The 19,397-nt window shown below is 31.5% G+C and overlaps 2 protein-coding genes across 6 annotated transcripts; one reads left to right on the top strand and one right to left on the bottom strand.

The window, feature by feature from the left end:
* Window positions 1-7: 7 nt before the first annotated feature.
* On the top strand, window positions 8-7,838 carry LOC105147252 (thioredoxin-2). Of its 4 annotated transcripts, XR_015548321.1 has the most exons (6): window positions 8-311; window positions 583-752; window positions 842-2,782; window positions 3,161-3,475; window positions 7,253-7,366; window positions 7,501-7,582. XR_015548321.1 is itself a non-coding variant. In XM_011058137.2 (4 exons), exons 1-4 carry the CDS (start codon window positions 3,437-3,439, stop codon window positions 7,561-7,563), a joined length of 333 nt encoding a protein of 110 aa, XP_011056439.1. In that variant the 5' UTR covers window positions 3,260-3,436; the 3' UTR covers window positions 7,564-7,838. The 4 variants fall into 4 exon arrangements, 3 of the variants coding, with proteins under 3 accessions (XP_011056439.1, XP_087272387.1, XP_087272386.1); XM_011058137.2 differs by lacking the exons at window positions 8-311; window positions 583-752; window positions 842-2,782 and adding an exon at window positions 7,048-7,164 and having other exon boundaries at window positions 3,260-3,475; window positions 7,501-7,838; XM_087416261.1 differs by lacking the exons at window positions 8-311; window positions 583-752; window positions 842-2,782; window positions 3,161-3,475 and adding exons at window positions 3,969-4,013; window positions 7,048-7,164 and having other exon boundaries at window positions 7,501-7,838.
* A 2-nt stretch (window positions 7,839-7,840) lies between these two features.
* RpI1 (RNA polymerase I subunit RpI1) lies at window positions 7,841-18,182 on the bottom strand. 2 transcript variants are annotated; one of them, XM_011058136.2, is made up of 6 exons: window positions 17,892-18,182; window positions 15,534-15,744; window positions 11,004-15,367; window positions 9,445-9,600; window positions 9,067-9,370; window positions 7,841-7,971 (listed from the first exon to the last, which is right to left on the bottom strand). In XM_011058136.2, the coding sequence occupies exons 2-6, from the start codon at window positions 15,715-15,717 to the stop codon at window positions 7,865-7,867; spliced, it is 5,115 nt and encodes a 1,704-aa protein (XP_011056438.2). In that variant the 5' UTR covers window positions 15,718-15,744; window positions 17,892-18,182; the 3' UTR covers window positions 7,841-7,864. The 2 variants fall into 2 exon arrangements, with proteins under 2 accessions (XP_011056438.2, XP_087272381.1); XM_087416255.1 differs by lacking the exon at window positions 17,892-18,182 and adding an exon at window positions 16,976-17,192.
* Between the last annotated feature and the right edge of the window lie 1,215 nt (window positions 18,183-19,397).

Raw genomic sequence — 19,397 nt, 5'->3', positions numbered from 1 at the left:
TTTACGCCACTAGAAGAGGTTTGTCGCGTCGCATGTGATTGAGTCTATTCGTCTACTGAACGCGACCATTTGCAGTAAATATCCGAAAATAACCTCTATAATTTCGATGAAAATTTGTTTTATAATATTGTTTATATATTATCGCTGAAAATGTCTTATAAAGCACATTTGGATATGGAAATACGAAAATTGAGGCCCGCTGAGTTATATACTTTAGCAAGTATATTAAGCATTTCTGATTCGTGGAAGAAATTAATGTCTATTGTGGCTAAAAAAGGAAATGTTCCCAAATTTAGTAGTGATCATATCAGGTAACTTATAAGATATTTCAATAGATACCAAGTTTAGATAATTTTTTATCAAACTATCCAGTACAGTACAGTCTATTACTGTACAGTAGTAAATTGGGTACCTATATTAAAAGCCCATCGAAATCGAAGGATATTTCAATGTGCTTTTTTATTAGTATTATGAAAAGATTTTTAGAAATTAAATGCATATTTTTCTTAAGATTATTATTAAAAATAACAATTATTTTAACTGTTACATTATAATATATCATTGTAATCATTCCATGATTAGCATCATTGAACAAATGGCAAATAGCGATAAACGCAACGCAGCTCAAATATTTTTGGATGAGTGGAGTACTATGGAGAAAAAGAGACCAACATTAAAATTATTACAAGAACTTCTTGTAAAAGCAGAGCTATTTAGAGCTGCTGATTATGTGGCATGTGATATATTAAAACGTAAAGTTTATAATTATATATGTATAAAACTTTTTTTTATTTCTTTTAGAGTTTAATAATTTTCTCTTATTATTATATTTGCATTACAGAGGAAAAACCAAAGAGGCCAGATTATGGTCCAGCTCATTCTATTGATACGAGTGATACAGTCATAAATAAACTACTAGATAATCAAATGCTTCCACAGGACACATTTGCTAATCATACGATATTAAAACCAACATCAGAGCTGATTTCAGAAATTAATAGAATATATCCCTCTGAAAAACCTGCAACTGTACAGGCAATGCAAAATTATAGATGCGAGGAATTATCGTCTGAAGAACTGCCAGTAGTTCTTAACAACTATAAATAACATGCAAAGGCAGTGCTTAATGTTTATTTATTTAAACTGTCTAAAATAATGTTTGAAATTAATCTAGGTTTATAATTTGTAAAAACATAAATATGACAACTATTTAGAATACGGACTGCACCTCCAATTTTGATGAAATTAGGCTTATTCAACGCGTTTTTGTTCGAAATGAAAGAATCTGGCAAAAAAAGCTACGGTTCCATGAATCGAGATATTAAGCGTTAAAACGACGACAATTTAGGTTAGGAAATCTGTCGTACTAACAAGACAGTACATTTTGATCACATGTGCATGCACTGTGACTGTACTCTCTGTTACGCCACTGTTGTAAACATAATAGAAAAGGGTATAAAAGGTCTCTATTTTAATAACGTCAAAATTATATAAGGAAATAATTTGTGTTTGTAAAGCAGAGAATATGATTGTGAACGAGTGATTGAATTAAATTGATATTAAAAACAAGTACCTTTTTATGTGAATTGAAATTTAAATCTAACATTTTTTAAATAGAGAATTTGTTTTTAAAGTAGAAAATATTGGGTCATCTAAAAAGTATCCGCGGTACTTTGTCACTAGATATATGATCAACACACATCTAGTAACAAAAAACCGCGGATACTTTTTAGATGACCCAATATTCTAAAGAATTGCTATTTAATCCTGTACTGTTATTTTTCTGTTGTTCTCTGTTATGTATAGTTAAGGCCTAAAAGGTTGCAACATTTTTTTTTAAATGGATTTCGCCTAAAAGATTGCAACACTTTTTTTAAATGGATTTCGAAATGCAGCCTACTCACCGAGTGATTGGTTCTTACTTGTCGATCGATGAATAAGAACCAATCGCACTGGTGATGCTCGGTGAGCAAACTTGCATTCCGAACCTGACTATATATTGTATAAAAGAAGTAAACAACAGAAAAATAACAGTAAAGGGTTAAATAGCGGTTCTTTAGGATATTATCTCTGTATATTAAAAACAAATTCTCTACTTAAAAAAATGTTAGATCTAAATTTCAATTAATATAAAAGAGTAATTATTTTTAATATCATAATTCACAATCATGTTCTCTGCTTTACAAAATCTGTACTTTAAAAACACGAATTATTTCCTTATATAATTTTGATGTTTTTGAAGTAGAGAATATGTTTTTAAAGCAGAGAATTATATTCTAAAAAAACTGCTGTTTTACCCTTTACTGTTATATTTCTGTCAAGTTCCCTTGACGAAAGAGCAAATTGCGAGTATACCTCTCTTTGTCGTATAGTCAAGTTCGAAAGTTAAGTTTTTAAGTACCGGTAAGTAGGAATAGATATGTGAGTGATTTAAAACAAAAGTGTTGTATGAATAAAATAAATTACTTAGATATACATCAGATGGAGATAATAATTGTAATATATTGATATAAGAGTAATGTCAGCTAGATATAAGGCTAAAAAAAAAAAAGAAAATGAATTTAACTTTTGAGTATGAATGTAACGTTACGTTATGCGCATGCGCAGATAGTTGAAAAGAGAAAGGTATACCCATCAAATTATTGTACATCATGCTATCTCGTCCATGTTTCTCGTCTCGTTTCCACACTCTTTCAACTAATGCATTAGCACGGCAGTGCATGTTTTTCCAATTGTACAATTGTTATAATTCAATAGAACAGGAGCCCTGTGCCCCTATTCTGTAACTCATTAAGACAATTGGTCTGTTCGACTTGCTTTTTTTACACTTTTTTTACACTTAAAATGAGATGATATATATTTGACGCTGAAAAGAGAGAGAGTGAAGATGCTGAGTGTAAAAAGTATAATCAAGTCGAACAAGACCTATTACAACAGACGAATCTTAGATTAGATGCCTCTCTTCTTGAAAAGAAACGTATACGAAAAGCTAGAGAAATACTGTAGTATGCGTTAAACCCTGCGCGCAAAATAGAACGAATAAAGAATAAATTCCGATTTTAACCTATCAGAAATCGGATACATCGGAATGTACGATTTCTGAGAGGTTGAAATGGTTTATTCTTTATTCCTAATTTCTTATTTTTTCTATTATGCGCAGAGTCTTACGTACTATAGAACAACGGACAGTATTTGAATGCTGCTTAAACTGTCACGGAGTGAAGTGTGGAGTAAAACGCCTCAGCCCCAGCTTTCCTTCGCCGCTGGCCACATGAGAATGCACCTTTAACGTAGACGTCAGCAATGGTCAGCGTCAGCTCAGCAGCAATCGTTATTCCTTAATGATCGTTAGTGGTAACCAGTAACGCTTGGTAACGTTCGGTAACGCTCTTGCTCTTTCAAAAGGAAATTCACCATTAACTTTAATTTAACAATAATGGGTCACGAAGGAGAGGTTACTCTTATTCAGAATTCTGTAAGTATTATATTGATATTACTACATTAAGAATTTAATCACCCGTGTCCGTGAGGAATAGGATGTATATCCTCAATCAATGTGGCTTATACAGATGTGTGAGATAAGATAACCTTGGCGTACGCTTCGACACACACGCACACACGCACACACACACACACACACACACACACACACCACACACATACACACACCACGCGCGCGCGCGCGCATAGCAAACGATTGCGGCGGCGTTCCGTGTTCCGTCCTATAATTGCAATGTTGCCAGAAGCTGGGAGAAAAGCAAAAAAGTATAATTTAAAGAAATAATTACGTTATATGTTGCAATTCTCCGACAAAGTAATATTGTACGATTACATCGACTTTTATTTCTAAAATAAATCAAAATTCAGATTTATAAATTAAGTTAATAATTAAAAATCGAACAGCGACGGAAAAGGAACGACATGCGTGTAACATCGTTTCCTTATCGCAAAGCAAAAAGATTAGATTATTTCGTCAAAACTACATGATTACAATCTGCACTTGCAGACTGCAGGTATACTATATAAATATTCATGAAACACATTACACTTGTCGTATTATACTTGTTCGCGAAATCTATACTTCGGTTTCAGTTCTCGACCTTGAAAACAATCGATCCCGCATTGCGTTATTACGCGAGATGGTTTTTTTTCTTTTTTATTAAAACTATAATACGAAAGCGCGAATTCAAGCGAAACGACTTTAATTAAAATGTATTTCACATTTTTAATTATATTTGCAACGCTCGCGGATATAATTTCGTTCTTGTTATCATCAAATGTTAAACAAAGATGAAATGATACATACGAGCGTTAACAAGCGTGAATGTTTAACGCTTGTAAGTGGAGATGGATGATTCGTTCAATATTACGTCAATCGTGAACGATTTTAATTGCGTCATCATTAATCGCAGAGACTTGAATCATCATCGAATTGAAGTAGGTAAAATAATGTGTGCATGTGTGTATGTGTGTAATATGATTGCGTCACATATCTACTTTTTCCTGAATAATTAAGCACATTTACCGATGAGCAAAGTTGGAAAGTAAAATATTACTTGTAAAATATTACCTCTTTTTTTTTGTTATCGTTACTGTGAATGCTTTCCATCTAATGATATAAAGTCGACACAAATATCGTTCTGCCTTTATCACTCACGAAAAGAAAGACACAATAAACGATTATGTCGACTTGTGTCGTTAAATGAAAGGCACCTTATTGTTTTCGGTCCCCATACAGCACAGAAAGAGACATGTTGCGGAAACATTGCAATATTGCATGATAGTTGCGAAACGTTGCTGAATCATTGTTGCAAAATTCCAACAATGTTAAGATGTCCGTTTTTTGTTGTATTGCAATAAAATGTTCCAGCAACATTGCAATATAATGTATTTGGATAAATTTTTTACGAAGACTCTAAAATGAAAACTATTTCTCTATACATACATTTCACTAACTTTAATTTTTCTACAAATCGCATTTCTAGTGATATGTGCTTTCCAAAAGCAATTTTTTCTGATAAAACTATAAAATATTTCAATAAATATAGTATTAATTCCGAAGGATTTAAATTTATTCGTGAAGATAGAGCATGCATGTGTATGTCCCGAACAAACTATAAATATTATCCACATTAATATAATAATACAGTCGCTTGGTAAGTTAATCGGATCATGGATTAAGTTAATCGCAGTGATTCTTTTTAATTCGAAACTACTCCGAGTCAATTGAAATCGATTAAAAAATGACAGTATGAAATTTATCAATAAAGTTTAGGCGCTGGTTTATTCTTGCGTTCACATCACAGGCATAAATACATTATCGATCACATAATTAATATTTCGATAAATCGTTTTCAGCTTAATTGCTTATCATCTTATCCGATAATGATGCATTGATTGTATCCAAACTCAATATTATACAATTTTGATTTCATATTTAAAATAAATATAAAACTTAGCTAATGAAATTAGATTAGCCGACAGATCAATAAATTTTTTATTTAAATATAAAATAGATTATATTAATTATTATATCATAAAAACGACTGTTAAATTAAAAGATTATACTACATAAATATTGTAAAAACTTATATTTTTATATTATTATTATTGTAACAATTGAAGAATTACAGTTTTGCAATGTTTGTGGAATATTACAAGCATATTACTGACATTTTGCAGGCATATTGTTAATTATATTTATATTTCTGTAATATCTCTGCAATGTTACATTGCAAGCTACAATATTGCTTCAATCTTCTGTGCTGTGTGGGTCGTTACTTTTTCTATCTGTAATGATAACAATATGAATTCACCAGTTGTTACCTTCAATTCCTTATTATCTTTATAATTATTCAATAAATAGCATTATTTTTATATATACGTAGTTGGCTAGAAATATTTTACATTAATAGAAATAGTCTTGTATTTTAGTCTTGTGTATTTTAGGCTGTATTTCAATACTCGCTGCTAATACTGAAAATCTGTAATATGAATTATATATTTTCAATATTGGCAGTAAATATTATAATAGAATACACTTTTATAATAAGGTCATTAATGTTGAAAGACAATGTTTAATAAAGATTTTTAATTGTACTCTACGTTTGTAGATAAAAGTATTAAGGTACGATTATAAAAAAAATGGGTAGTTTACGAGATATTTAATCGTGTCGATATGTGCCAAAATATTATAAATTAATACGTTTATGAGCTAAAAGAAGAAAAAAATGTTATACATATAAATGTACATAGTCTTCAAATACTTCATTAAAAAATTATAACAAAAATATAAAATTTGTAAAGAAAACAATTTTACCTAAGTTTGCATTTCAAATTGCCATCGCCCAAGTCAATGCAAGCTTAACATGGATATAATGTTAAATTTATCACTTTTTTACGACGATAAAAGAAATATTTCTGAAAAGATATATTTCTGACTTCTTTTCCATGGATATTTACTCTAATGAAAGTTCATTAATATGTAGATATACAGGGTGTTAGGAAATTCAACTGACAACACTCGTAGGTAGAACGGGCTAAACTGATCCGAAAATCCTCTACTAGTAAAATTGATACTGATTTGAGAAAAAATTTATTCAAGACCAATATTCGGCAATTTTTAATAATTAATATCTTGTTAACTATTGCGAAAATTGCAAAATGATAGAGGATTTTTCGACTCAGTCAGTTTAGTCCACTCTACCTGTCCACAAAAGGGGTGTCGGTTGAATTTCCGAACATCCTGTGCTCGCGCGCGCGCGTGTGTGTGTATAGAGCTATCTGTGTATCTTCCTATTAGACGAATAAACATTTGTATTACAATTTTTATTTGTATGACTATTTACGTTCACTTAATAAATATGTGTATTGTTATCATTGAATAGCAATTTTAGTTATAATATTTTTTCTCTCGCGTCTTTTCATCTCGTTTAACTCTGTCATATGATACTTTAAACAATGCATTTCTCTCAATTTATGTACTTTCTATTCACATCAATTAATAAATATATTTCAAAAAGGGACTGATATGATTTTTTTTAATAGGATGACTTGAAGATTAAACTTAAAGACGCAGGCAATAATTTGGTAGTTATTGATTTCTTTGCTGTGTGGTGTGGACCATGTAAGATGATTGGGCCATTGATTGAAGAATTGTCAAAGGTTTTATGTGCATCACATTAATTTTTTATTTAATCAAGTTTCAGTTGGATTTATTGAAATTTAAAACATGAATGATTTGTTTATATAGGAAATGCTGGATGTTGTTTTCCTTAAAGTTGATGTGGACGAATGTGAAGATATTGCTGTTGAATATGAGATATCTAGTATGCCTACGTTCGTTTTTATAAAAGAAGGCAAAGTGGTATGTATTAAATTCGAATAAAATATTTATCTAAATATTAAAAATTCTCGCTTTAATATTATAAGAAGAAATAAAGAAGTAATTTAATTATTTATATTTCATAACTAATCAAATAAAATTATTAATGCTTTCAGTTGGAGACTTTTTCCGGTGCAAATTACGATAAATTAAAAAATACGATCCAAAAACACAAATAAATAAATAAATCGTCACGAATGTTAAAATATATTGTATTCTTAAAAACTGTAAAAATGATATACTGGATTAGCTATAATTACTATTTTACATAAATAATATAGAATGGCTATTTAAATAGAAAAAATAATTTGCATTGTTTACGTATTGTACACGCATTTTAATTGAAAAAGATTGAAGCAGCATTATTTTTCAATAATGAACAAATTTCTATGGATTTTGTTGCTAAAATGTATTATGAACTTACAAATATATAAGATATAATTATGAATCACAACGTGTGAACATCGAATTTTATTATTTTTACATGTTGTACAATGATTGTAAAATAGAAAATGCCCCAGTTCCAGATTTGCACGGTTGTCCTAACATCAATCTACTCGAAGGTGATAATATATCATCCTTTTTTCCTATAAATGATAAAAAATAAATAAGTAATGTACACACAAATAAATATATATGTGTGCATGTATATAATTTAATCAATTTAATAATTGGAAGAGAAAAGTAGTAATGTCATTTATATCTTTAATCAAAATAATTTTTTTCGTCTAATTTTTCTTTAACCAATAACATTTTCTCATCATATATTATTGTTATAAGCATATAAAAATATTAAAGTAAATTAATCAAAATATTAATAGTTTAAGAGATATCCTATATATAATTCTGATGCATTTTAACACAAAATATGAAACATGTAAAATAAGTAAAATATCTGAGTTTAAAAAAAATAATTTATAAAGCAAATAATTTAGCTTATAATTTAGCTTATAATGGTTTTATATAGCAAAATGACCATTACAGCAAGAGTTTAGATTAATAACTTTTAAATATGTAAGTGAAAACAAATAAGCTTTGCACGAATATTTATTATTACTTTACATTAGTATATGTATAAAATTTGATTTAATTTTTAACATTATTTCTTCATTGTAAATAAATATTAAAATGTTTTAATATTAAAGCAACATAAGCATCAAGACAGATAAAAAAATTAAAATTTTAAATCAATAAAAGAATTGTACTTAAATTTTACACAACACTTAGACGTGTAATAATAGAATAATCTATGAGCAAAACCCAAGTCTTACAGCTTATAAATATAAGTTCTGTGGCCAATATATCTCGTCACTTACAACTTACACGGCTTACGACCTCTTAAAGCAAGATTGTGGACTTAGTCTTATGGACAAGTATACTATTTAGTAGATGAACTTAAATTGAATTTATTTTACTTTTGACGATTGAGAGTAATCTTTACCTAACTCATTCATAATAATTCGAAAGTTACATCTTATGAATTGTGCCATTTTTGAAGGGTATGATATTAAATAATTTTATTCTATATTGAAAACAAATACGTTTCAAACTCATACGTATCAAGTTTATATATATATTGAATGCAATGTTTGAATATTTCATATTTTTAAAATTTAGCAATAATTTTTTGCTAATTTAGCAATAATTTTAATCTGTAATAATTTTTTCTAAATATAACTCACCTTGCAATGTCGCCGTTTTCAAAAAGCCTAGCGAACTTTCGAAACTTATTTGCTGTAATGGTGAAGCAGAATTTTCCATTCCTTTTCGACTGAGTGGTTTGAACGTACCATCGAAAGTCATATAATCTGCGATTAAAGACAGATGTCTTACGTCAACGGTGATGCCATACATCTTGAAGACATCTTTAATTTCTCTTACAATAACTCGATTTGCGGCTTCAATTCCATATGTTTGAGAAATATTATAAATGTCGTTAGAATATAATCTGTTTAAATCAAGTATTTTATCATACTTAAACATTTCCTGCAATGAAAAGAATAGAAAAAGTAGAAAAATATATTTTATTTATACTTAAATTGCTTATAATATACATTTACCACTATATTTAAACCATCTGTTTTGAGAATCGTTTCGCCTTTACTGTTTTGAAATGTAAAAGCTTTCTTAATACATTTTGTTTCCCATAAGACAGTTTTATTCGCAGCATTCTTAATTATTGTTGGCAAATCCAATCTGATTGTTTTAAGCGGTAACTGAAAAAGTGAGACAGTGAGACATGTGTCAAGCCCGATACCCGGGGTCTACAACAGTCTACAATTGCTTAAACGTAGACGTAAGCTTATGAAAGTAGTAGTAGTAGTAATAATAGTTATGCGTGACCTACACTGAGCTGTAACTAATGGATTAAGGAGTAGGCATAGAACTCGATCAATCATAGTTGATTAGTCTTCTCACATTCGACTATGATCAGTTGATTTCTATCTCTACTCCTTAATCCATTGCTACGTAGATTACAGACTACATAGTAAGCGTGGTCTACAATGACAATAGTGGAAACGATGAGACTGTAAACTGTAACGAGTAAGAAAATGATCACTCACAGTCACTCACAGTCGATTATTCTCACATTCGACTGATTGGTCCACTATTACTACTGCCCATTGTAGACCAAGCGCATAAATATTGTATAATGTTGTACAACATATTAATCTACAATCGAGTAAAGATGTCATAACTATAAGATTATGATAACCAATTAGATTCCATGCAGTTTCGATAAGCAGTGCTGATTGTTCATCATGATAGATAGACAGAAAGTATTTTCGTTGTTATATATACTGCTATTATATTATGAAATCAAATTTACAAATTATTATATGCCTGTTTAAAATTTAACAACACATAACAGCGCACAAATCATCGTTTACAACACGCTTTTTACAATCGAATAAAATTGCGCTTTACAACATTTCACAATCACTTATGTTTATGTTTATGCAATTGTAGATCGAGCAATTGTGTAGATTTTAAATGTAAGAATCTAAGAATCGACTATCAATACCAGCCTTAGATTTTCTAAGTTTTTTTTTAAATTATAGAATGAGAAATCTTTGAATATTTCAAAGTTCACATATTGCGTGAAGAATTCTAAACAAGATGTCCGTTATTTTATATTAGAATTCTAACCAAAATATAGCTTTCAGCTTTTCTGAAGTGTTCCAATTTGTATTTAAAAAATTTAACAATAAGAAATTTATAAAAAAAAATTATAAAAGTTGTGTATACAGAAATGAAAAGTTGAGAAATTTATATAGAAATTCCGAAAAATTATGTGAAGAAAACTGGAAATTATATGTAATATCAGGCAAAGTTTCCTAACTTTAAATTGTAATTGAATTAAGCAAATAAAAAGAAATTATAATTATATTAGGTAGATAAAGAATAAATAAAAAGTTTTTGTAATAAGGATGCTAAAAGACAGAGGGGGCCTTTTTCTCGCTCACTTTTGTTTCGCGATAAAATATACATTATTTTTTAACAATATATTTTAATATCGTGAGTGATGGCTAAAATCATTTGAACGCTAAGCTAAATAATATTTCTTTATAAAATAATAGAAAAATTGTAATTAGAAATTTTAAACTTAAACACTTACCCAAAAGGTAAATTTGCACCATGATAATTTATTCTCGTCATAATCATAATCCATAGCATTTTCATACATATCCAAGACACGATCCTTCCCGCTGGTAGATTTGCTATTGTTATTCTTCCTTCTATGATTCGATTTCTCATTAGTATCGTCATCATCATCATCCTCCTTATCCTCGAGAATTCTATTTGCATTATTATTATCGTCTGGCTCTTCTTCCTTATCATTTAATACAATATCTTCAATTTCTTCTTCTTCTTCTTCGGGATCTTCATATTCTTGATTCTCTCGATGACGCAATAATGATTTAGTCATTGTAGCATCGGCGTCTTCCGCGGCTTCCTCCTCATCGGATGACTCATGCATCTCTCCTAAATCCATCCGTGTTCTGCTTCCAGGATTCTTCGGTACAACTTCGTCAGGATCAATTTCATCTATTACTGCGTCCTCGTCGTTTATTCGTCTTTTTTCTCCTTCGAAATGTAACTTTAATAAAACTTTAGAAATAGTGGCAAATTTTTTAATTTCCTTGAATATATTCTTGAAAAATTGTTCCTCGGTGCATTTAATCACATCCCGCGGATGAACGGTAAACTCTTCTTTATAGTATTTATGAGGAAGATATTTGATTCTTAAAGTGTGCACCAATCTTCGGTGTGGGCTTCCTTCCATTCGTCTGCTTATTATTATGTCTTTTAATACATCGCGTAGAACGCATTTTGTTAATCTTAATCTCAGCTTCTTCGCTTGTTTTTCAAGATTTTCCAAGTTATCTTGGAGTGGTATTTCCATACTTGGAGTTTTTATGTTTTTCGACGCTATCATCAAGATTTCACGTAATCTTGGAATACCTAAGGTCACGTTCATCTCTCCACGTCCTGCAAAATGGAAGGTATTCAAAGTCATTTGAGTAGATGGTTCACCTATAGATTGTGCTGCTAATAAACCAACTGGTTCACCAGGCGGACAAATTGTTTTCATAACTTTGATGGACAATAAATCTCTTAAAACAGACTTTTTAATTTTTGTCGGACGAGAGAGGTATTCGTCCATTAAGCCTTCTATCCGTTCAGATAATACTCCAAATTCAACATCTTGCCTGTATTTTGACATTATTGGATCGGGACATCTAGTACATTGTGCATGATATGACTCTTTCAGTTCCTTTTCTGCCCTTATCCACTTTCTCATAAGCGATAATGCGGCTTTGCTCCTCCCACTATGACTATCAATGATTTTTTGTTTCACATCATTCTGATTGGAAATCTCCATAGAGAATTTACTAAACTCATTAATTCTCCTCTTTTGCAACGAGGAACCATTCTTGCTTTCCCATTTTTTGATCTTTTTTATCGTCTTCGCAATCTCTTTGTCATTTCTTTTCAGACATTCTAATAACTTTGCATCCATAATGGACTCTTTATTATCAACTAAAAATGCGATTTGATTCTTTGTTAGAAAACGTGAACCCGGTACATCGAGACCGTCCTCTCCATAATAAAACTGAATTAAGCTACCGTCATAGTCTCTAACCGTCGCATCGTAACTAACAATCAAACCTTCTAGATGTTTAACTAAACATCTCTGTAAATAACCAGACCTACTAGTTTTTACGGCAGTATCGATAAGACCTTCGCGTCCCGCCATGCAATGGAAAAAACATTCTTGGGGTTTGATGCCGGTCATAAATCTGCCGTCGATAAAACCACCTGCTCTAGGTGTTGGATCGTAGGCTGGGAAACTTGATAAACTTTTTCCGCTGATCATCAACGGTGGCCTTTTACCTTCCAATTCGCTTTGACCGAGCAAACATGATATTTGCATAGTATTAACCGTAGATCCCTTTGCACCAGATTGCACCATGAGCTGTAAATTATTATTTGGGAACTTTTTGAAAAGTCCCGTCAGCAAACAAACATTGTTAATGTCATTGGTATAAACGTCTAAAGTGCTCTTATATTTGTGATCAACTTGCGCGCGAAATTTTGTATTATTCCAGTAAGATTCTTCCATTTTAGTTAGAATTTCGTTCATAGGTGTATCATTAGATGCTTTTACTACAGATTTTTGTACAGTTTCCCCAATTTTTCTACAATTGGAAATTATTTCTTTACGTTTTTCATTGATTTCAGGAGTGATTAGAATGTCCTCAACACCAAGAGTAAAACCATCGCACTGTAGAAACATTTGGAATAGTCTACCAAATGCGCTTAACATTTCATTCGCGCATATTGCCCCGTATAATTCGTAAATACAATGAATAAGACCATAAGGAGTCGCACCGTAATGCATTTTATCAAGTACCCCACACAATAATTCTCCGTGTCGAATTATAACTTCTGCTTCCGACATGGTCATCGAATTTTTAAATTCTGTTCCACATTTCCAACGTCGTGGTATCTCTGCTTGCCATTCTTTCGCACGAATTTTCGTGTTAGAGACCAAATTGATTCGTGTTTTATGCGAGGGAATAATATTAATGATGACTGTTGAAAGTATTTGTTTACCCGACCACAACATTTTCGGTTTAATAATAGTTGGCGATAAAAGAATTATGTCCTTTTGCATCACTGGCAATGCTGTATAAACTAATTGCGTGTAATGTGCCTTTGAAAAAAATCTACCTCTAGTTGTTAATCGTACTCCAGACACCATGTAATCCTGTATGAGGCCACTCAATGGAGTCCCATCTTTTGGCACGAGGTATTGGTTGGATACATTAGCTATGTTATAACTTTCACTTCTAGCCAATTCATTTTGTGGGAAATGAGCGTTAAGCTCATCTCCATCGAAGTCCGCGTTGTATGCCTTACAATTCGCATAATGAAGATGTAAAGTTTTTTCTCCCTTGAGAACACGCGCTTTGTGAGCCATTATACTCGGTTTATGTAATGTCGGTTGTCTATTTATTAGCAATACATCGCCATTTTGAAGATGTCGATGTACTATTTTCACACCAATAAACTCGTTGGTCCTGTCGCTCGTTGTTAAGAGACGTTTCGCGATAGCTTCCCTCTGCGTACAATCGTTACTACTAATAGCTAGTATCGATCCATCTTCATTTTCCACCATAACTGCGCCAGGATGAACATCGGGACCGTTTAAGACTAATCGTCTCAATTCAATAACATTCCATGGTGTTACAGATGTAGGATATGTTAATTTGCGGGCAAAAGCCTCAGGAATGCCAATTTCATCGATATTTAAATTAGGATCTGGAGTAATAACTGTACGAGCGGCAAAATTCACTCTTTTACCCATCATATGCATTCTAATAATACCTTCTTTTTTTTCAAGAATTTGTTTCAAGCCTTGACCATTGATGGACTCAGACGATTTGTTCATATCGCGATCCATTAAGTGATTCACATTGCTTTGTAACGCTTGCCAAGCATTGTGCAACTTTTCAACTGCTGTAATTCCTTTTATTTGTTCAAAGACAAGTCGACCTTCCTGAGGTAGGTGATCAATACCTCCATCTTGAATAGTTTGTATAACATTTCTTAAGACTAAACAATCCTGTATAATGCTCTTATAGATATGAGTTTGAGGATGTTCGATCATTTGACCATTAAGAAAATTTACTGGTCGCACGATTGGTGGTAATACAGGTATTACCTCGAAAAAGAATATATCAGTAGGATATTCGATATCTACCAATTCTAAGCAAGGTACAATAATTTTGAGAAAATCTCTTTCGTTATGCCATAGTTGTCGTAGGTATTCCTTGGATTGATCTGGCATAATCATAATCATTTCCAATTTGTGCGCTACTTCGCACGAGAGCATTTCTTTAGAATTCTTCACAATTTCCTTGTTGCTTATCATTATCTTGTTTTGCAACGTTGACATTTTTGGAAGACTATCGTGACAATTCATGCATATCCCAGCTTTATTGGTTCTCACATATTGTTTAAGTATATTTTCAATATATGCATGCCATTGCATAATGACACTCTTTATATTAGCTTGATTCTCAGGATTCTGAGGCATGATTTGGTTGTATCTATTTCTATTGAAGAAATTCTGCATATAAGTGTCAATTACATTACGAATATACTCTGTTTGTTCTTCTTCTTGTTCAATATTCGATAATATAGATGTTACTTCATGATCCAAACCATCAAGATCGCTGAGTTGTCCTTGGTACAGTAGTTTTAATTTTGCGGACAGCAATAACTTGATATATGATGGTATTTGTAATGTGAAGCAGCTTAAACATGACAATTTAAGCAACATTGACAATGCTTTGTGGAATAATGGATTGACGACAGGTACTGGTAATTCTATATGACCAAAATGACCTGGACACTTGGAACTATTATGTCCACATGTGCTGCATAGCTCCGAACTGTTTTTCGTTGTGCCTATAATAAATTGAATATAGTAAATTAAAACTTGTATAAAATATTTAAAAAATAATAATTATTTTGTCACATTTTAATTAATAATAAAAATACCTGCACGCGCGCGCGCGCGCGCGCGCACACACCATCAATATATGTATATGCATAGCAAATTAAAATATTTTACCTAAAGATGGATCGTATAATCCACCCTTTAATGGATGTCCAAGAATGTTAAAAGATAATGATGTTATGATTTTCGTTACACTCAAATTCCTTACATCGTTTGCAGTAAAAACTGAGAATATTAAACGTAGGGAATCTCGATGTTTTGGTGTTAAACGTTGTTTATGATGGTATTTACTAGTCATCTTAATATTCCTTTAGCTTGAGTAAGTCTATAAAAAATATTAATCAGGTACAACAGGTATAAGAATAATCGACGTGTAGTCATTATGTCCTAGATTTGATTCCAATTCTCATCCCATATATGTGCCTTGATTCATAAAAATTTGATGGAAAAGTAAAAAATTGTTGGTAAGAAAAGTATAAAGTTGACATACTTTATTTTGGAAATAACAAAAATATGTAGTATAATAATAACTATTTTTTTAATAATAAAGTATTAATATAAAAGAATATGTAAGTGCTATTTAACGGTATTTATATTTTAGTGTATTTATATATTAGATAATTCCCTAATGAAAAATCTCCTTATTAATTTTAGCAAAAGTTATTGTACATTTCGTGTGACTAAAAAAAAGTCAAATTGCTGCTTTGAAATATAATGACATATTTGGTCCTTTGCTCCATAATGGAAATTTCTATGTTCCACATTGGTTTATGTCGCTTTCAAGACAATTATGATGTAATTTAACTCTTCATCGACAACGTGAAATTTTTAATTTTGGTCCACAAAATGAGGCTTTAAAGACTACAATGAATTTTTTTATTAATCCAGATTATATGTGAAAATTCTTGTATACTTGTGAAAGCTTTAACGAGTTTTTACCATAATAGAGAGAAGTCGGATTACATTTTACTTATTCTTTACAAATTTAAATATAAATGAGAATTTGGAAAAAGTGCGATATCAGTTAAAAATTTATAATTTTTATATGAATGAATGAAAAAAATTTTTTATGCTATAGTTGAAAGTACTTTGAAAAAAATAATAAAACACATTATGTTGGCTTGAAAAAGTTGAATTATATAAACACCTAAATCGAATGATGATTCTTATGAGTAAAAAATATCAGTTTCTTTTTTCAAGAAAAATACAATAAAATTACTTTTGTAGTAAATCAATTATTAGATTTCATTTATTTTGATCAAAATGTGTATAAACAAAAATATTACATATCACAATCTATACAATAATACTACTGTACTTCTGTGTAATATACTGTACTTCTCGCTATCAAATGTCCACGTAAATCACAGCAATACTTTTGCGTTTCTCTATAATTTATAATTTATCTAACATTTCTGGAAGAATTTCTTCTTCAATTTCGAATATTTCACGGATTATGTATTACTATTTAATACATCTTTATAAATGTTCATTTTGCAATGTTAGTAAAACAAATTATACCAAGCAAGTGAGTTTTGAAAGTAAGTTTTACATACTCATTGAAATTAGCATGAAAAACATAAAACATAAATAAAATCCAAAATGTTTTATGATTTTGCCTGGATCTACAATAAATGTTTTAAGCTTTAAGTCGTAAAAAATTGATCAACTATAATTGAATGCCAAGAGAACAGTTGATTGCGATTCGTCCATTCCTCATGGCTTAAGGCTTAAAAATCAATAGTAGATCCGAAGTTAGGGCTATTCCACAACTGCATAGTCATATAACATATGAGGCATAAGAAATTGAACCAATCCGAGTTCTTTATTTCATGGAAAGAAAGGAAACGGAGGACTTGAATTGGTATATGCTTTTCTTATGCATTATGTGTTATGCATTATGCAAGAGTCTGTGCTCCCTACTTATATTTATACAATTTGCATAGCCACATAACGTATGCATAAAGAAAATTATCCAATCACATTTTACGTGCGTCCTTATAGGAGAAATGCAATTGGATAATTTTCTTTATGCGTACGATTATGCGACTGCAAGTTATGTGAATATATCCTAAAGCGGGGAACACAGACTCTTGTGTAACGCATAAAACATGAGGCATAAGAAAATAAACTAATCAGTCTTTTATTTTATGGAGAGAAAGGAAATAAAGGACTTTAATTGGTTCATTTTCTCATGCATTATGTGTTATGCGTTATATAAGTCTGTGCTGCTCGTCTAAGACCACTGGGTCAATGAACATCTTATGCAAATCAATATGGCATCTCTTTGTCGGATGATCATTGGTCTAGAAGTCTTGTGCTATGCGTATGCACTTTATGTTATTTTGTGTACGGTAATCATAGCCCTTAAAGTTGATGACTATTGAGGTTAGGAAATCTGTCACATCGACTTAACGCAGCGCTATGTATATACGTACTTTGATCAGTATTTATTTAGAATCGTTATCTCACCTTCGATTTTAATGAAATTAGGCTCATTTAATTTGACCCGTTTTCACTGAAAATAAATGCCTTCTCTGCTCCTATTATGTACAAAAAGTAGTAAACTCGTGTGGAATCGCTCATGGGTTTATAACTTGCTACGCGAAGCGCGGTTCCATATAGGTTTTGAAGTTTGCACGCAAAACGAGATTTAATTAAAAGTTGATTTTGGTTTTAGGAGGAGGAAGAAAGAACACTCTTCGCACATATTTGTACGTATGTACACTGGCCGACAGAAAGAGGTACCTTTACACATTTAAGATGGATGCGTTTCGGAACACAGTTCGATTGTGTTCTGAAACGCATCCCTCTTGAATGAATAAAAGCATTTCTGCAGGCCAGTGCACTACAAATGCTTCAAAACATTTTTTGATTGGTTAATTAGTAATAGTCTTTTTTCCGATTGATCAATCAAGAATTAAGGAAGCATTTAAAAGCGCCAAAGAAGAGAAGCAAGTGGACCGCACCTTACATAATTTCTAGAAGTTTTGCAGAGTAAAGAATAGTCTATAATAAACTGCAAACATTCAGGCTACTTTCACATACAGCGTAACTTGCGTGAGTGTAACTTATGTCAGCCAATCCAATCGTCTCAACTAGAATAATGCGTTATGGCTGCGTTCCCATTTCGTTTCAGTGCAGTATTCAGTAGCCACCATTTTGCTGGATACTGTATTAGAGAAGCGTTTCCAAATGACTGGATACTGCACTGAAACGAATTTGTTATGGGAATTATTCATTCACGGGAATGTTTGTGCACATGCGTATTGCCGATGCGATATAAAAGTAGCCAATACGAAACTGTAACGGCAGCTTACGCATGCGCTCGAACATTTCCATGTGGAAATAATTCCTACGACAACGCATCACTGATGTGTAGTAGCTGATACAATTTGATATGATTTGATTGGTTGACGTAAGTGATGTTACATGTGAAAGCAGTGTTCGTCGCCAGTCGCAATGTTTCGTAACAGCCAATCAGAAGTACCAATAGTAATTAGTGATTAGTGTAATTAGTGAATTGGCTGCCGTGAAGCCAGTCTGCGACAGTGTGTTGGCAACTAATTAGGTTTACTATTAGTTCCTCTTTTTTCTTCCTAGAGAGAAAAAAAGGATGAACTGATGCAAAAGTTATAGCCAAAAAGAACAGAGCCATTGTAGACTATGCTTTAAGCCGATTTAAGAACAAATGCCTAGTTTACATTGTACACTTGATACTTGATAAGGTAATTAATTAATACGTGTATCAAATGATCGATATATATTGAGTCATCTAAAAAGTATCCGCGGTTTTTTGTCACTAGATGTGTATTGATGGTCATATATCTAGTGACAAAGTACCGCGGATACTTTTTAGATGACCCAATAAAAGGGGTCGTAGAATTATTGACTAGTGCAACAACTTCCGCTACGGTAGCAAGAGTTGTCGCATAATGGCTCCTGCACACAGAGCGCGGCAAAATGAGAGCACGGTAA

This window comes from Acromyrmex echinatior, chromosome 19 (assembly GCF_024713525.1).
Source record: "Acromyrmex echinatior isolate Ae372 chromosome 19, ASM2471352v2, whole genome shotgun sequence".
Classification (NCBI taxonomy): Eukaryota; Metazoa; Arthropoda; class Insecta; order Hymenoptera; family Formicidae; genus Acromyrmex; species Acromyrmex echinatior.
The sequence above is the reverse complement of the archived record's forward strand: the minus strand, read 5'-3'. Positions and strand labels throughout refer to the sequence as shown.